At 40.0% G+C, this 18202-nt stretch overlaps 6 protein-coding genes across 6 annotated transcripts; 3 read left to right on the top strand and 3 right to left on the bottom strand.

The window, feature by feature from the left end:
* Positions 1-225: 225 nt before the first annotated feature.
* Positions 226-1063, bottom strand: PHYBLDRAFT_74196 (hypothetical protein; the record flags this gene model as incomplete). Its single annotated transcript, XM_018443001.1, has 2 exons — positions 226-399; positions 604-1063. Coding segments are annotated over 2 exons (634 nt in total), but the record flags the coding sequence as incomplete, so codon positions are not given.
* Positions 1064-1554: 491 nt separating this feature from the next.
* On the bottom strand, positions 1555-3209 carry PHYBLDRAFT_163974 (hypothetical protein; the record flags this gene model as incomplete). The annotated part of the gene is made up of 6 exons (XM_018434914.1): positions 1555-1651; positions 2105-2250; positions 2518-2600; positions 2682-2765; positions 3063-3088; positions 3166-3209. The coding sequence occupies 6 exons, from the start codon at positions 3207-3209 to the stop codon at positions 1555-1557; spliced, it is 480 nt and encodes a 159-aa protein (XP_018296921.1).
* A 752-nt stretch (positions 3210-3961) lies between these two features.
* PHYBLDRAFT_140935 (CCHC-type zinc finger transcription factor) lies at positions 3962-5233 on the top strand (the record flags this gene model as incomplete). The annotated part of the gene is made up of 1 exon (XM_018430486.1): positions 3962-5233. One exon carries the CDS (start codon positions 3962-3964, stop codon positions 5231-5233), a length of 1272 nt encoding a protein of 423 aa, XP_018296920.1.
* Positions 5234-8565: 3332 nt separating this feature from the next.
* Positions 8566-9506, top strand: PHYBLDRAFT_157666 (hypothetical protein; the record flags this gene model as incomplete). The annotated part of the gene is made up of 2 exons (XM_018433661.1): positions 8566-8604; positions 8907-9506. Coding segments are annotated over exons 1-2 (302 nt in total), but the record flags the coding sequence as incomplete, so codon positions are not given.
* Positions 9507-14418: 4912 nt separating this feature from the next.
* PHYBLDRAFT_62361 (hypothetical protein) lies at positions 14419-15674 on the top strand (the record flags this gene model as incomplete). The annotated part of the gene is made up of 3 exons (XM_018440957.1): positions 14419-14874; positions 14961-15236; positions 15447-15674. The coding sequence occupies 3 exons, from the start codon at positions 14419-14421 to the stop codon at positions 15672-15674; spliced, it is 960 nt and encodes a 319-aa protein (XP_018296918.1).
* Positions 15675-15748: 74 nt separating this feature from the next.
* PHYBLDRAFT_157665 (hypothetical protein) lies at positions 15749-16412 on the bottom strand. Its single transcript, XM_018433660.1, has one exon. The coding sequence runs from the start codon at positions 16262-16264 to the stop codon at positions 15899-15901; it is 366 nt and encodes a 121-aa protein (XP_018296917.1). The 5' UTR covers positions 16265-16412; the 3' UTR covers positions 15749-15898.
* Between the last annotated feature and the right edge of the window lie 1790 nt (positions 16413-18202).

The raw sequence follows: 18202 nt of genomic DNA, 5'->3' as shown, positions 1-18202 counted from the left end.
AGGAGTTCTTTGATGCAGAAGAAGAACTTCTCGACGAAGCAGAAGAAGATGGCGACTACGACGCCGATGACGAGTACGAAGCTGATATAACACAGCCACACCCACACCCACAGCCACACCCACACCCACACCCACACACACACCCACACCCACACCCACACCCACAACCACAACCACAACCACAACCACAACCACAACCACAACCACAACCACAACCACAACCACACCCACAACCACAACCACAGCCACAGCCACAGCCACCCACAGAACCTGAAGAGGTTGGAAATGGGACAAGAAAATGGCTGACAGTTGCCGGTGTAATCACAGCATCTGCAGTCCGGGGATTACTCTTCTGATGGTAACAAGAAGAGTAATCTCCGGGTACCCCGGAAGAAGCAACTAACAAAAAAACTTTTTGTAACAACAGGAAGCAACAAGAAGCAGCAGACTAACAGACTAACATACTAATAAGCAACAGACACTAACAAGCAACGGGAACTAACAAGCAACGGGAACTAACCTTACTCACAACTAACTACAAACAATTAACTTTTTGAACAACTAACATTATGAACAACTAACATTACTAACAACTAACTTTACTAGCAAAATCCGGATCAGAGTCATAGCTAGTGTTAGAATTAGAGTCATAGCTAGTGTTAGAATAAGAGTCATAGCTAGTGTTAGAATTAGAGTCATAGCTAGTGTTAGAATAAGAGTCATAGCTAGTGTTAGAATAAGAGTCATAGCTAGTGTTAGAATAAGAGTCATAGCTAGTGTTAGAATAAGAGTCATAGCTAGTGTTAGAATAAGAGTCATAGCTAGTGTTAGAATAAGAGTCATAGCTAGTGTTAGAATTAGAGTCATAGCTAGTGTTAGAATAAGAGTCATAGCTAGTGTTAGAATTAGAGCCATAGCTAGTGTTAGAATAAGAGTCATAGCTAGTGTTAGAATTAGAGTCATAGCTAGTGTTAGAATTAGAGCCATAGCTAGTGTTAGAATAAGAGTCATAGCTAGTGTTAGAATAAGAGTTATAGCTAGAGTTAGAATTAGTTATAATCATAGTAAAAAAAAATCAACTCTTATATATTTTAACCAAAATGTGTTATTATATATATTAGGAGCTTTGCTCCCCCCTCCCCTCGGGGGAAGGGGTCATTGGCCTATGAAGTTTTATATAACTTTTCTCTACTGTCAATTGTGTACGGCACACAATTACCAAGTAGTATAGGCTTCATATTTTATTTTATTGAGAAACAAGTAAGTTAGATAATACGTGACAAAATTTATAAGTTGTATGACATGATCTCTAACTTCATCCTGTTTTTTCTAATTAGACTAGGAGCTTTGCTCCCCCCTTCCTCTCAGAGGGTGACCCCATTGGCCTATGTTAAGTTCTATATGACTTTTCCTTACTGTTAATTGTGTGCCGTACACAATTACCAAGTAGTATAGGCCTTATATTTTATTTTATTGAGAAACAAGTAAGTTAGGGAATACGTGGCGAAAGTTATAAGTTGCATGACATGATCTCTAACTCCATCCTGTTTTTTTCTAATTAGATAAAATAAAATGAATTCTGGGAACATGACTTTTAGCTAAAAGTCTAAATACAGGATAAAAGTCGAGGTAAAAGCGACTGCTGGAGACGCTATTATATTTATATTGCTTATTTTTTATCATTATTACTATTATTATTACAAAACCAAATAAAAAAGAAACCTCCCTAAAAGTCTGTGAGAGGCCGTAGCCCAAAAGCATAACATGTGAAGATTGTACAAAAGAATCCATGTACATCCGACAATCATCTGAGATTAGCATTAAAGAATATTATCATTTGTAAAGCGAACAGTAACAGACTTTTTCTCTCTCTCTCTCTCTTTTTAAGTCATTCGGTGGTATGCTCAGGCATTATAGCTTTCAAACTAAGTTTGACTGAAAGATGGTAACAACGCCCGTTACAATGGGGTCGAAACTCATGTTAATTGAGTAGATGACCAGTTTAGAAACCTAGTTTAGTTTGATGACTCAAGATTCACAATGTGGTACGTAACGCTGTTATTGTCTGAGTGCTAAGAAAAAAAATGATAATAGGTGTACGTACATTGACGATATCTCATTATTGTTGCTTCTTTGTTCCGTATCGTATTTTACAATAATGAAAATGACTTGCTCAGTTATTGGATTATACTCCATGCTAATGAATCTACGACAGACCAATAAAGCAAAATAAAGAGTGGACTTAATATACTAATATAATGATGTTGATTTTACAGTGACCCAGTGGAAAGGTGTATGAGAGAGTAGAAGAAGACATATAGTCTGGCTAGATATATTGAGCTTTTTATTTTCTTTTTTTTGTGGTCGATCATTACCAAAGGCTCAAAAGCCGTTAGCAATAGAGATAAGTAGAGTCAGCACTCGATATAGTAATAATTTAGCAAGGAAAAAAATGGGTAAAATAACCAATATTTAGAATCCTAGTAGTATTATGGTCGGTCAGGCAAGTGGAATTACTATACTATCATTCTTTTCAAGGATTTGCTTTTTGTGGGGAGATATATTGTTAATACTGTGCGGATCCCCCATTGTTATTTCGGCTGATTTAAACCACATAAATGTAAAAATGAAGTTTCTGTATAATATGGTGCAATTTTTAGTAGGTCTTGTAGTATACATACTACACTTGAGCGAAATAAAAGCCATAGCCAAACACTGGTCTCTTCTTGCCAATAAACCTGAAAAGTTAATAATCTCCAGAACTGCTACACACCAGGCACATGAACATTATACACTCATACAGTGTAAACCAACCATTACACAACAGGGATTTGAATTACAGAGATTTGAATTACAGGGATTTGAATAGTAGCAGATATAAAAACAATATTATTTTGTCTCTTTAATAAATAACACTCTCACAGTATCTCCTTTTCCCATTATTGAGATACTAACCCATAAACAATCCCGAATACCTCAATTACACAGCAAGAACTTGAATAGTAATATATATACAGTCATATTTGACTCTCTTTAATAAATAAAATTCTCGTAAGACTTACTTTTTCTTAATATTTGGATACTAACCCTAAAACAATTCCAAGTAATTCAGAGTGTATATTAAATACAACAAATGAAAGATTTACTGACTATAAGATCGGGTACCTGGAAAAATTAGGAGCATTGTTCAGATTTTCCAAATAGGCCATTTGAAAAAAAAACTATTCATGTATTTGATTTGAGCGGTCATAGAGGAGACAACTAATAAACTCAAAAAAAAAGTATACAGTAATATGCAAAATATCAAAGCCGAGTAAAATGAGAGCTGTACAATACATATAACCAGATTTTGCAGGCACCAGTTAAAAGAATTATAAAACAGGATAATTACAATTGGAAATGTAAGAATTCATCTAAAGAAAAACACCATATATGGAGAGGTCTAATAGCAAAAATAAAACAAGACCCATATATAATCGAAAATTTTATGACTAGAAAACAAATGACACAAAGAATAGTGTTGTATTAATCACACAACATGAGCCATTATAAAAGTCAATATATACATCTTGCTTTAGATCTTCTTTATCATGATTATTAAGAATTTCTTTTTTTTTAAAAAAAATGTAAAAAAATGTTTCATCGTATTATGTTTCCATAGCTAATTAAAATGATTTATTTTATTTTTACAAGATAATACACTAATCTTTTCATATTAATTACGAGGTAGACCGGCTGCCCCCATTCAGACAGTTTAAGAAGCAATAGTCATACTATTCTAAGAAAGAAAAAAACTATTTGTCTAAGTTTATTTAAATATCTTATTCCTATAAAAATTTGATACTAAAGCAAGAACGAAAATTTTGGTTCAAATCAAATAGCTATTGTGGTATACACACCACAATTGAGTGAAGAACAGTCTCCACAATCAAACACTGGTTCTTTCTTGCTAACTAACCTCATGGCTTCCTCCGCTATACAACCGGACCCCCCCACAGGGGAACACCTCATAAACGGCCATACAAACAATTCACCCACTATCACAACACCCACACCCGGACTCCCTCTCACCTACTTGACTGCCCTAACAAACACCGCACCGACATTCCGCCATGCCATCGTACTTGGGTCTAATGACCCCCTGACAAAACCTCGCACTTGGCGAGAAAGTACTAGCCAGTTCTCCGTTTACTACACTACTCCCCCGGAAACCTCTCCCGAATTCATTGTTTTCTTTGACGCTCTGCTCCAGTCCTTTTTGCCTGGCGAAATCTTTGGCCTGAACCCTTCCAATAAAGCTGGTACCCTCTTTGAGCTCCACTTGAGCTCCAAAGATGTTTGTGCTCGTGCTTGTCGTGTAGGCTTTCGGTACAACAACGAAACTGTTCTTGCCTCCCCTGCCATTGCTAGCTCATCCAAATTGTTTAAGCTGACTTTGTCAAAGCTCCCCCGATTCCCTCCTCAAGAGTACGCTACCTTGGATACCAAACTTCGTAATGCTCTCACGAAATATGGCTATGTGCACGATATCTCCATTAACACGTTGTTTGGGTTTATGGATGGAAGTGGACACGCATATGTGGAGCGTCCTCCATATGAGGAAGGTGCCCTCCTTCCACTACGCTTTAAAATGGATTTCGATGATAACACGACGTTCTTGGCCACTTGGCTCAATATGGGAGCCCATTGCGCTCTATGTCAAACCATGGGCCATGACCGCGACAACTGCCCCACTCGACCAAAAGAAACTCGCTCGTGCTATGGCTGCCATCAGGTCGGCCATCTTCGCTCTAAATGCCCTCGTGCTGCCGAAGTGGACAACTCATACAAACGGGATCGCAAGGTTCCTGAACCGCATGGCCCCCATCGCACCACTGCCACCCGCAACACCACCAACCGACCCACTGTAACTCACTCTGGCTCACATATGAAGAAGACCCTCCCCCCCTCCTTCACCACAGCCAACCCTTATGCCCTACTTGACCCTTCCCTCTCTTCTGCCGGGTCTCAACACAACCCCGCCAAAACCACCAAAGCTGTACCCGCCGATTCACGCACCAAGTCACCAAAAACACCTCCACTCCCTTTTGAGGCGAACTTAGTTGATAGGGAAACACTCCCCGCTGATGATCCCACGCTCACCGATGACGACTTGGCAGAGGTGGAGGCATACTTTGAGAAAAACTGCGAAGACGACCCTATGAAGGGTATTGAAGAAACTATCCCCCAATAATAATTATGATAAAAATTGCATCTATGAATTGCCGTGGATTAGCTAAAACTAACCACCCACAAACGCGCTCCCTATTTATAAGACACCTTCGATCCTGCGGGATCGATTTACTCGCCCTTCAAGAAACTCATGCCAATACTGAACATCTCCAACAGATGTTCCATACACAATTCCATGCCCAAGATTCCTTATGGTCTCCGCACTGCGGTCTTGTTTCTCTTTCTCCGCACCTATCTTTCATTAACCCTCTATTCAGCCCTTGTGGCCGTTGCATCTCTACTACAGTCATACATACTAATAATTCCATTCCCTCTTTCCGTATATGCGTTGTTTATGCCCCAGCTTCCTACCGGGACCGCTTTTCTTTCCTCCGCTCTCTTCTCAACTCTCCAGCACTACTTCCTCGTCTCCCATCCTCATGCATACTTTTGGGCGACTTCAATTATACCTACCGCACTACTTCTTCTAACCCTCGCCAGGCCCCTCCCGAATGGCTTAACTTTATTTCTAACCATTTCGTGGATTGTGTCACATTGAGTGGTGAAGTCCCTGTCCCAACCTTCCACCGACAACTTTGCTCCTCCTCCATAGATTATGTATTTGCTTCTTCCGACCTTGCCCCGTGCCGTCAGTCCTCTTCTGTGTCCTATATACATCCGAATTGGTCCGATCATTGTCTAGTAGCCACTACTTTTAAGTTTACCGCCAACCATGCAACAGGAAAGGGAATGTGGCGCGCCAACCCTCGTCTTGCCCGCAACCCCACTTTTTGCACTGAATTTGACGCCTATATTTCTACCTCCGTATTTCTACTTTCTCCCTATATGTCCCCACAAGACCAATGGGATAGATTAAAACATATGCTTACAAAATTCATTAAGTCCTTTACTAGGCGCCGCACACAAACACTCACTACACTGGAGGCCAGACTTCAAAGTAAACGTGACAAGTTAATCCACAAGTTCAGACAACAACCCGCCCAAAACTTCCAATTGCCCATTATTGAAAGACAGTTGCAACAAGTCCAGCTGGAGAGAGTGGAAATTCTTGCCCTGCGTGCAGGCAAACATTGGCGAGAGAATGGAGAGATCTCCGTAGGATACCTCAAGCGAACAGTTGCAGAACGCCAAGCCCGAAAGAACATCACCAAACTACGCCATCCCATCACTGACCACTTACACACTGAGCCTGATGGCATTACTGAAGCTGCCGCTTCTTTCTACGAAGGCCTGTATACACCTGAACCAATAGATCAACTAGCCATAGACGATTTACTTCGCCACCTTCCCAACGATCTCTGCCTCTCTGATACCGTATGTTCCTCTCTGACTGCTGAACTTTGCATCGAAGACATACGAGAAGGCGTGTCTCGCTCTCCACGAACAAGTAGCCCAGGACCGGACGGCCTCCCTTATGAGATCCTCCAACTCATTTTTCATCACCATTCTTGCTCCCAGTTGCTGACACAAGTGTACAATGATGCTCTTAGTAGTGGCCAATTCCCTTCATCCTGGCAAACAACATGTGTTTCTCTGTTGCCCAAGAAAGGCGATCTCTCATCCCTGAAGAATTGGCGACCGATTGCTCTGATCAACGCCGATGCCAAGATTTTCACTCGGCTTCTCAACGCTCGAATGGTCAAAGCTGCTGGAGTGCTTGTATCTCCGTATCAAACAGGATTTGTCCGTGGTCGCTTCATTGCTGATAACGGTATACTTACGAAGCTGGTTATGGATCATGCCAATTCTACTGGTCACTCTGGAATCGGTCTTCTCTTGGATCAGGAAAAGGCTTACGATCGGGTTCACCCTGACTATCTTCAACAAGTTCTTGTTAAATTCGGTTTTCCTCCTTCAATTATAACCTGCACCACTAATCTTTTCTTCTCTTCCGACCTTAAGATTAATGTGAACGGTTTTCTCTCTCGTCCTCTTTGTCAAGCACGTGGACTCAGACAGGGTGACCCCATGTCCCCTGTTCTGTTTAACCTGGCCTTTGAACCACTTTTGCGCCGACTCATACACGACCCTCAGTTTCCTGGATTTGAGATCCAAAGTACGCCTGAACATCCCGCACCTCCACCCATAAAGCTACTCGCTTATGCCGACGATCTTCTGGTTTTCCTCCCGCAGATCCAGGACATGTCCCGATTGCAGCACCACCTCGCCACCTATGCCTCTGCTTCCAACGCACGCATCAACCTTCACAAGACCCAAGCTTTCTCTCTGTCAGGCAGACCTCATCCTCACTGGGCGGACACCCTTCACAGCTTGCAGATTGTCGATTGGCATGATAGTCGCTCTCCAGAACCTCTCCGCTACCTTGGCTTTCCGATCATCTCCTCCCTCACCCAACGCAACTCCTTCTGCTCAAAAATCTTGTCTAAGATAGAGCGAGCTTCACATATCCACCTCTCCCGCGCCTTGTCCTTCCGTGGCCGTGCTACTGTCCTAAACTCTCTTATATTGTCAAAGCTCTGGCACGTTCTTCGTGTTGTATCTGTTCCCGGCACATTCTTTACAAAAGTTCGCTCTCTCATGGGTCGCTTTCTTCAGCATCGAAGCTTCCCACCGATTAGACTTGACACTCTATGTCTCCCCACAAAAATGGGCGGTTTAGGGGTTTTGAATCCAAAACTGCAACAAGGTGCCCTTCAGCTCCGTTGGCTTCGACCTCTATTCCAATCCACTTCGTCTCCTTCTGGTCTGGTGTTGCCTTGGCTGCTATATCTTCTTCGGCATTATCTACCTGATGTCCATCCCCATCTTCCTTTCATTTTTCCTGACCTCAGACACCCTCGATTCCGAACTTATACCAGTCCTTTCTTTAACCTTTTTGCTGCCTGCGATCTCTTGCCTCACGATTTTGACTCTACTGTGATAAATCTACCGACTTGTCTGGACATTCCTCTCGCCTCTGCAGTTGTGGTTCCACATGGTCTCCCTGCTTTTCCTGCTTCTTGGCGTCACCTCCGGATCCGGGATGCCTACGAGATCAACACCACTTTGGATATCCTTTCTCGCCGCTTACCTTCTTCCTTTCCTCGTTCACCACGCATCCTCCGCAAAGTCCTTCAGCGGGTGGATGATCACTCTCTTTTCCTTCACGCATTCGTCATTCGCGCTTGTCTGCCTCAAAGTATCTTGACCGAACAATTCCCTGACTTGATGGCTCGCACGGGCACTGAGGTTGACCCTTCCACACTCCTGTCGGCCCTCTCTCCTACCTTTCCTTGGAAACGCTTGTCTACACGCCAATTCCGTTCCTCCTGTGAAGTCGTCACTTCTTCTATCGAGGATGTACCGCACAACATACGAGCCATCAAATGGCGTCAATTCTGGTCTTTTATCCTTCCGTATGCTTCTCGCAACATTTGTGTGGTATACACACCACAATTGAGTGAAGAACAGACCCCACAACCAAACACTGGTTCCTTCTTGCTAATGAACCTGGCAAGTTAACAATCTCCGGAACTGTTACACACCAGGCACACGTACACTACACACTCATACAGTGTAAACCAACCATTACACAACAGGGATTTGAATTACAGGGATTTGAATAGTAGCAGATATAAACAATATTATTTTGTCTCTTTAATAAATAACACTCTCACAGTATCTACTTTTCCCATTATTGAGATACTAACCTATAAACAATCCCGAATACCTCAATTTGGTTCCGGCTGCTTCACCACAAGATCTCATGTCAATCCGTGCTGCATAACCGTATTCCCACCTCATTTCCCTCCCCTAATTGTTCGCTGTGTGGAACGGAAATTGACTCTCAAGACCATTTTCTCTACGCATGCCCACTCAAGCTTCCTCTCTGGCACACACTCTGGCTCGCGCATTTCGGCTTTTCCCCCCAATCCTCTGACATTCACAATGCGCTATATAAGTTTTCCTTCCCTCCCCCCCTTGATCCCACTTCACATCCTGCCTCAATCCTTGGCTCTGTTCTTTTAGCCTTGTGGAGACATCACTGGGCTTTCATATTCGATCAATCACCTTTCGTTGCCGCTAATGCCACTACCACTGCCAACTCCCTGCTTTCCCGTTTACAATCCGAAGAAAACCTTGATCAACGCCCTTTTTCTGTCTAAGTTCATCGCGTTTCTTCGTTTCCACTTTTTTTTTTATATTACATTTACAACTTAAAACACAAAATCCCCAAAAACATTTAAATAATAGAAAAACCAAAAACAAGTTGTGGCGCCTCTTAAGCCTTTTGGACAAGAGTCCCACCAATAAACCAGAGCTCCGCTCCATACAAACAAAAAAATTGCTAACTAACCTGGCAGGTTAACAATCTCAGGAGCTGTTACACACTAGGCACACGTACACTACACACTCATACAGTGTAAACCAACCATTACCAGCAGAGATTTGAATTAAAGAGATTTTAATATTAATAGATATAAACAATCTTATTTGGTCTCTTTAATAAATAACACTCTCACAGTATCTACTCTTCCCGTTATTGAGATACTAGTCCATAAACAATCACAAATACCTTGGGGTAAGTATATCACAAACTGCATAATGTATTTTAAATAGCCGTCCAGTAAATACCGGCGACTCAATCAAGAAATAATACCGACAAAAAAAGAAGAAGAAGGAAAGTATCAGTGGTGCTTTTGAGAAATGATATATATATATATTATTTTTAGACAGTTAGTGAGTCTTAGCTATATACTTTACATATATCAAAATTTAAAACCCTTAATTGGTTTGCTCGAATGGAATGAGTTTGCACAAACTGTTTCTGTGTATGTACCTTGAACCTGAATAAAATTACTCAAGGGGGTTAATCATGATTCTTTGTTTTATATCTTGATTTTGGGAACTTGAGACGGCGGGTGTATTTGGTGACCATCGCCATTTGGAAGAGAAAAGCAGCGATATTAGGAGATTGAAAGTGGTAGAAGGAGAGAGAAAAATAAAAAAGTAAATAGTTGGCAGTAGGAGAGGTCAGTAATCCGACTCTAGACACTACACAGCTGAAAAGCTCTTCCTAATAGCAAAGTCTTATTAGTCACTTTCCCCCACTCAAGTACTCTGGTGCAGACACGTGTATTCAAGATTGCAAATGATTGGCTCATGTCAAAATTAAAAAAAAGGATGGCGTTACAAAGTGTGTGGCCCAAAGGCTATAGCTTGCGCCTTAAAAAAAGAACGCGTCTCAAAATGTGTGGCCCAAAGATTATAACGCGTTTAAAAAAAAGAAACACTCTCACGGTATTATTTTTCTTTGCGCTTTTTCATCAGCTTACAATCATGTACAGCCAGTCAAGCAACCCTAGCAGCAGCAGCAGCAGCAGCAGCAGCAGCAGCAGCAACAACAATAACAACAACAACAACAACAACAACAACAACAACAACAATAACAGAAAATGCAGCAGAAAATGCAGCAGCAACTGCAACTGCATTAGAAAGTCTAGCAACAGCTCTCTTGTGTTTGGTCGAAAGGCCATTAGCAAGCCGGTCCCGAAGCCGCTTAGGGATAGGATGTTAGCTAAGCTAACAAGACTTAACCCAGACGAACTGATTGGCACGATCATTGATCGAAAGATCAATAGTGCTATGATGATTGGTAAGTCATGTCTCTATATAATAAGAGAAAAACAATCTAATATTAATCAATAATATCTCTATGTTACCAGATCTCCCCAGGGGAGTAAAACGTCAGCTGGAAGAGGAGCGTTTCGTTCCTCAAGGGCTGGAAGAAGACGGTTCATGGCCAGACCTGGATCGTCTTCTAAAGAAGAAGAAGATCTGGCATGAGAGTAAGCTGGAGCGAAAAGCGACAGCTTACCTACTCAAAAGAGAAGTGAGAGAAGTTGGAGAAGTAGAAGAGAGACTAGTCGGAGAAGAAGAAGAAGAAGAAGAAGAAAAAGATGAAGAAGAAGAAAAAGAAAAAGATGAAGAAGAAGAAGAAGAAAAAGAAGAAGAAGAAGAAGAAGAAAAAGAAGAAGAAGAAGAAGAAAGAGAAGAAGAAGAAGAAGAAAGAGAAGAAGAAGAAGAAGAAGAAAGAGAAGAAGAAAGCGAGGAGTTCTTTGATGCAGAAGAAGAACTTCTCGACGAAGCAGAAGAAGATTCCGGCTACGACGCCGATGACGAGTACGAAGCTGAAACAGCACACCAACAGCCACAACCACCCACCCAACCTGAAAAGGTTGGGAATAGAAATACAAAATGGCTGACAGTTGCCGGTGTGATTGCAACATCTGTAGTCCGGGGATTACTCTTCTGATGGTAACAAGAAGAGTAATCTCCGGGTACCCCGGAAGAAGCAACAAGAAGCAGCAGACTAACAGACTAACATACTAACAAGCAACAGACACTAACAAGCAACGGGAACTAACAAGCAACGGGAACTAACCTTACTCACAACTAACTACAAACAATTAACTTTTTGAACAACTAACATTATGAACAACTAACATTACTAACAACTAACTTTACTAGCAAAATCCGGATCAGAGTCATAGCTAGTGTTAGAATTAGAGTCATAGCTAGTGTTAGAATTAGAGTCATAGCTAGTGTTAGAATAAGAGTCATAGCGAGTGTTAGAATTAGAGTCATAGCTAGTGTTAGAATAAGAGTCATAGCTAGTGTTAGAATAAGAGTCATAGCTAGTGTTAGAATAAGAGTCATAGCTAGTGTTAGAATAAGAGTCATAGCTAGTGTTAGAATAAGAGTCATAGCTAGTGTTAGAATTAGAGTCATAGCTAGTGTTAGAATTAGAGTCATAGCTAGTGTTAGAATAAGAGTCATAGCTAGTGTTAGAATAAGAGTCATAGCTAGTGTTAGAATAAGAGTCATAGCTAGTGTTAGAATAAGAGTCATAGCTAGTGTTAGAATAAGAGTCATAGCTAGTGTTAGAATAAGAGTCATAGCTAGTGTTAGAATAAGAGTCATAGCTAGTGTTAGAATAAGAGTCATAGCTAGTGTTAGAATAAGAGTCATAGCTAGTGTTAGAATAAGAGTCATAGCTAGTGTTAGAATTAGAGTCATAGCTAGTGTTAGAATAAGAGTCATAGCTAGTGTTAGAATTAGAGCCATAGCTAGTGTTAGAATAAGAGTCATAGCTAGTGTTAGAATTAGAGTCATAGCTAGTGTTAGAATTAGAGTCATAGCTAGTGTTAGAATTAGAGCCATAGCTAGTGTTAGAATAAGAGTCATAGCTAGTGTTAGAATAAGAGTTATAGCTAGAGTTAGAATTAGTTATAATCATAGTAAAAAAAAATCAACTCTTATATATTTTAACCAAAATGTGTTATTATATATATTAGGAGCTTTGCTCCCCCCTCCCCTCGGGGGAAGGGGTCATTGGCCTATGAAGTTTTATATAACTTTTCTCTACTGTCAATTGTGTACGGCACACAATTACCAAGTAGTATAGGCTTCATATTTTATTTTATTGAGAAACAAGTAAGTTAGATAATACGTGACAAAATTTATAAGTTGTATGACATGATCTCTAACTTCATCCTGTTTTTTCTAATCAGACTAGGAGCTTTGCTCCCCCCTTCCTCTCAGAGGGTGACCCCATTGGCCTATGTTAAGTTCTATATGACTTTTCCTTACTGTTAATTGTGTGCCGTACACAATTACCAAGTAGTATAGGCCTTATATTTTATTTTATTGAGAAACAAGTAAGTTAGGGAATACGTGGCGAAAGTTATAAGTTGCATGACATGATCTCTAACTCCATCCTGTTTTTTTCTAATTAGATAAAATAAAATGAATTCTGGGAACATGACTTTTAGCTAAAAGTCTAAATACAGGATAAAAGTCGAGATAAAAGCGACTGCTGGAGACGCTATTATATTTATATTGCTTATTTTTTATCATTATTATTACTATTATTATTACAAAACCAAATAAAAAAGAAACCTCCCTAAAAGTCTGTGAGAGGCCGTAGCCCAAAAGCATAACATGTGAAGATTGTACAAAAGAATCCATGTACATCCGACAATCATCTGAGATTAGCATTAAAGAATATTATCATTTGTAAAGCGAACAGTAACAGACTTTCTCTCTCTCTCTCTCTCTCTCTTTTTAAGTCATTCGGTGGTATGCTCAGGCATTATAGCTTTCAAACTAAGTTTGACTGAAAGATGGTAACAACGCCCGTTACAATGGGGTCGAAACTCATGTTAATTGAGTAGATGACCAGTTTAGAAACCTAGTTTAGTTTGATGACTCAAGATTCACAATGTGGTACGTAACAATGTTATTGTCTGAGTGCTAAGAAAAAAGAAATTGATAATAGGTGTACGTACATTGACGATATCTCATTACTATTGCTTCTTTGTTTTGTATCGTATTTCACAATAATGAAATTGACTTGCTCGGCTATTGGATTATACTCCATAGTAATGAATCTACGACAGACCAATAAAGCAAAATAAAGAGTGAACTTAATATGCTAATATAATGATGATGATTTTACAGTGAGCTAGTAAAAGGGTGTATGAGAGAGAAGAAGAAGACATATAGTCTGGCTAGATATATTGAGCCTTTTTTTTAAATCTCTATCAGATCCAAAAACACTATGAGAAAATAGTGGTTTTACTGTCGTTTTTTTTTTACCAAATATCCATTCCCCCCCCCCCCCCCCCCCCCCCATAGTGTGCTTAGTTACTGTGCTTTAGTAAAAAAAAATGAAAAACACCTTCACAGAGTATAGATATAATTATAGCTACAATATAGGGTAAGAGTGGTGGCAATAATGGTGATTTTGGAAAATGACTATGTTTTTCAAAATTACCACTGTGATTACCACTTCTTTCAAAATTTTATCTACCTTGACCAAAGTCAAATAACAAATTACGGTGAGACATACATCTTTCATATATATATATATAAACCTTATAATAAAGACAATATTCATCAACACCAAGCGAATCTTTTGTATTATACATATTATCTAAATCTACTGTCTATTTCATATATCTCATATAAATCCCGCTCCAAGTCTGGGTCCCCCTCAAAAAAAAAATTGACCCGTTAATGTATAAAAATTTAATTTTCTTACCAATAAATTTAAAATAACAAAAATAATAAAAATAAATAAAAACAATGATTGATAACCTTTGGCAGACACTTTCTTCAAAATAAAAAGAAAATAATTCCTACCACTCTCTCCATATCTCTTTTATTTTTCTTTCTCCTTCAATGAACAGCTTACTTCGAGGTCGTCTGTTTTCCACAAGCATTGGTAGAATGTGCTACAAATACCATGCCAGACCTCTTCATCCTTCCATCGTTCCTGGCCAACCTGAGAAAAATCCGTCTCTACCTTTACCTTTACTCATGAGCCAACCCTTTCTGGCCATGAACCCAACTGTAGCCTCAGAAGTGGCTCTACCTTCAGTACTAGCTGCGAACCAGACTATTCTCGACACAATCCATGGCGCGGGGTTGCCCTGGTGGGCCACGATTGTTGTGGCCACGATTACACTTCGAACCAGCATGACATTACCAATTGCTATTTATCAACAACGCAGCATGAGTAAGATGATTGAACTGGCACCAATGGTCCAAAGTTGGGCAGAAACTCTCAAGGTTTCTGTGGCCAGAGAATCTAGAGAACTTGGATATGAAAAATATGCACAAGAACTCAATAAACAGGTAATATATATGCATTTATAACCTTTTACATTAACTATATATATATTAATTTTCTTTTTCTACCTATATATAATATATTTATATAGTATCGAAAAAAGGTTAATTATTTGTACGCGCATCACGGATGTGCTCGATGGAAAGTGTTTTTACTTCCTTGGGTTCAGCTTCCTTTGTTTGCCTCCATGTCTTTGACCCTCCGTCATATGTCTGGGCTGCCTTTACCTTGGTGGGGTCAACTTACGGAGGGTCCTATTCAGGGACTTGATTCTGGTGGTCTGTCGTGGTTCGTGGATTTAACTATCCCTGACCCGACCTGGGTGTTTCCGGTCCTTATTGGCGCTGGAAATCTTCTAAATGTAGAGGTAAAATTTTGATTGATTTTATTGACTTTATTGAATGGTTTCTTGGTTAGTTAGTTAGTTAAGTTAGTCAGTTAGACGGTTGGCTGATTAAGTGAATAGCTGGATTAGCAGGTTAGCTGGATAGGTGAGTAGCTCTAAAATTGCGTGATTCAGTAGCTTAATTAGTTAGTTAGTTAGTTAGTTAGTTAGTTATTTGACATTGGTGTTTAGTTAAATGCATGGTATGCAAGAGGAACTGCCACACGCACACAAAAGATTATGACAAATGTACTTCGGTGTGTTTCTGTGGCCTTTGTGCCCATTGCTGCCCATGTTCCAATGGCTCTTGGGGTGTATTGGTTCTCTTCAAGCTGGTACAGTGTTGTTCAAAACCTTACTTTCCGAATTCCTTCTGTACGCCACAAGCTTGGGTTCCCAATCCTTCAAAAGCGCAAATAATCAAACCAATTCTCCAAATATAAACAAACGTATATTTTCCCTCTCTCTCTCTTTAAAATAGAAGAAGAAATATTGATTAATAGTATTACTATCATAACTCATTATTCTTATCATTTAGTATTTAGTATTTAGTACAAGTTGTTATCCTCCGTTGTTCAATATTATTATTATTAATATATTAAAATTAAATTAAAATAAAATAAAATAAAATATATAGAATATGTTCAAGCTTCGGCTGGCTGAACCTTTCGTACCATGGCTTGTAAAATCCCTTCATTTCCAATGTGACAAGCATCGTTATATTGTGGATCCTTTTCAGTCACAGGGACCACAAGAGTAGAGTCGTCCAGATGAGTGCCGAGGTGCATCCACTGGATGTTATACGAATGGTCAACGTGTTCTAGTAATAGTTTCCGCAGCCCGCCAACGGTGATGTAAGGAGGTTTGTCAGGAACCTCGAGAGTGATGTCACCCGCACTAGTTGACAGCCGAACACGAATCTTCCAATCGGAACGGGGTCGGTAGTATTCCATGATAGCTTCGTTGGGTAGATCGTTGTATAGGTTTTCGCTAATAAGCGGTGAAGCCATGTCCTGCGGCTGGCATGGCGAAACTACTGCCGATTGGGATTCTTTGGATAAAGTTGGCGACGGTTGGGACTGTGGAAGTGGAGGTGAAGGTAAGACAGAGGTTGTCGGGCTATTCGACAGGGATTGGGGTCTCGATCGTGATTGTGGCGAAGGCTGTGGCGAACCCCGTGATGACAGTTGTGGCTGCAGTGAGGGCGATGGTTGTGGCGATACTTCTGGTAGCGGCGACAGGCGTGGTGACCTTTGTAGCAACTGTTGTGGTGCCCGTTGCGGTGACCGTTGTGGTGACCGTTGTGGTGACAACTGTGGCGACAACTGTGGTTGAGTTAGAACATGTGATTCTGTTTGTACTTTTGTCTGTTGTTGGTGATGTGGTGGTAATTCTACGCTGCCCTTTCTGTGGTATTCTTATCAATAAAAGAAAATGGTTTGTGTAATTAGGGCCTGTTTAATAAAGAATCCTTTTATTGCTTTATTACCTTGGATAGGCGAGGAGACCTGAGCTGGACGAGAGGAGCAGCAACCCATTCTTCTTCTGTTTCTTTCTTCTTCTTCTGTTTCTTTCTTCTTCTTCTTTTTTGTTACAAAAAAGAAAGTGAAATAGAGTCAGAATTAGGAAGGAAAAAGGGAAGAAAGAAAAAGACGAGGTGTGATAAAAGTAGAATTTTTGAATACCTTTAATCTTCCATTCTTCAAATAATAGATTGTCGGCGTATATTTCTAAAAAGCCATTCACAGATCAATACAAAGATGGGGACTTTTTATTTCATTTTATTTCTTTAAGCATTCACAGATAAGGCCGATAGATAGTTTTGCTTTCAATTCACTCACTACGCTAAATACTAAGCACTAAGTATGATATATTGTATTACATCATGTATATTAAGCATTAGACATTACATATTAACCTTTCTATCACCGTCAGTCTGGACAAGCATATCATCCACATACTGTCTCAAAAGTAAGTCTATTGATATCAAAAGTCCTTATCTGCTGATTCGAGCCAAGTTAGTGGTAATCAAGTCTGACATACCATAGATCTCATCGTCCGTCGAATACTCAATCTGATACTGCGAAGGAGTGTCTGGAAAGATGGATTATACTATCCTAGTAAGCGATAGCAATTTTACACTGAGTGCATTCCGTTCAAGTTTCATAAGCCAGCCACAGAATCTTCGTGGCGTGTCTCAATAGTGGTGTCATGAAACCAAAGCATAAAAGGAGTGGGTAAGACGGAAGGTGAAATAGGAACGGCGATCACTTTGTGAGGGATCGACAGTTGATGCGCCATGATTGTATTGATGATACAGCTTGGTGGCAAAATTTTCGATATCATTTGTTATTCTGAATATCCCCGTTACCCTGTGCTACCAATTCTGATGCTAATAATGATTATTAATGCTATTATTAGTGGTAGTGGTAGCATAATTGAGAGCTTGGAAGTGATAAAAGTTTTTGTGGCCATACATATACCCTGAAATTACACTACTTTGTTTGATTGGGATTGTTACATAGCTTTCAATGCACTCTGAGGGGAAAGTCTTTGCTGATAGATTAGCGTGACCAACTATGTAGACTATAAATCGTTTTTTTGTTTGACCTTTATGTACATATATATATATATATGTATGATTAAGTTTCTATTCACTCCTGGTACTGTTGGCCAGGATCATTCTTGACGCGACAATCCTGGGCGTGTGAGTTTTAAGAAAAGAAGTAAGACTGGTCGAGAGACAAGACTCGGGTCTTTGGCACAATATCAGTGGTAAAGTAACCGCCGATACGAAAAAGGCTTTTTGCTGATATTTTTTTAATAAATTCTTCCTCAGAGTAGACTGTATAGCTTCCAAGGTTTGAATGTTTTCTTGTTTTGCTTTTGTCTTTGTGTGCTGTATGTTAATCCACCAAGTAGATGATTATGAGAATAAATGCAACTTT

The sequence above is a fragment of the Phycomyces blakesleeanus genome (genome assembly GCF_001638985.1).
Source record: "Phycomyces blakesleeanus NRRL 1555(-) unplaced genomic scaffold PHYBLscaffold_3, whole genome shotgun sequence".
In the NCBI taxonomy this organism is placed as follows: domain Eukaryota; kingdom Fungi; phylum Mucoromycota; class Mucoromycetes; order Mucorales; family Phycomycetaceae; genus Phycomyces; species Phycomyces blakesleeanus.
The sequence above is the reverse complement of the archived record's forward strand: the minus strand, read 5'-3'. Positions and strand labels throughout refer to the sequence as shown.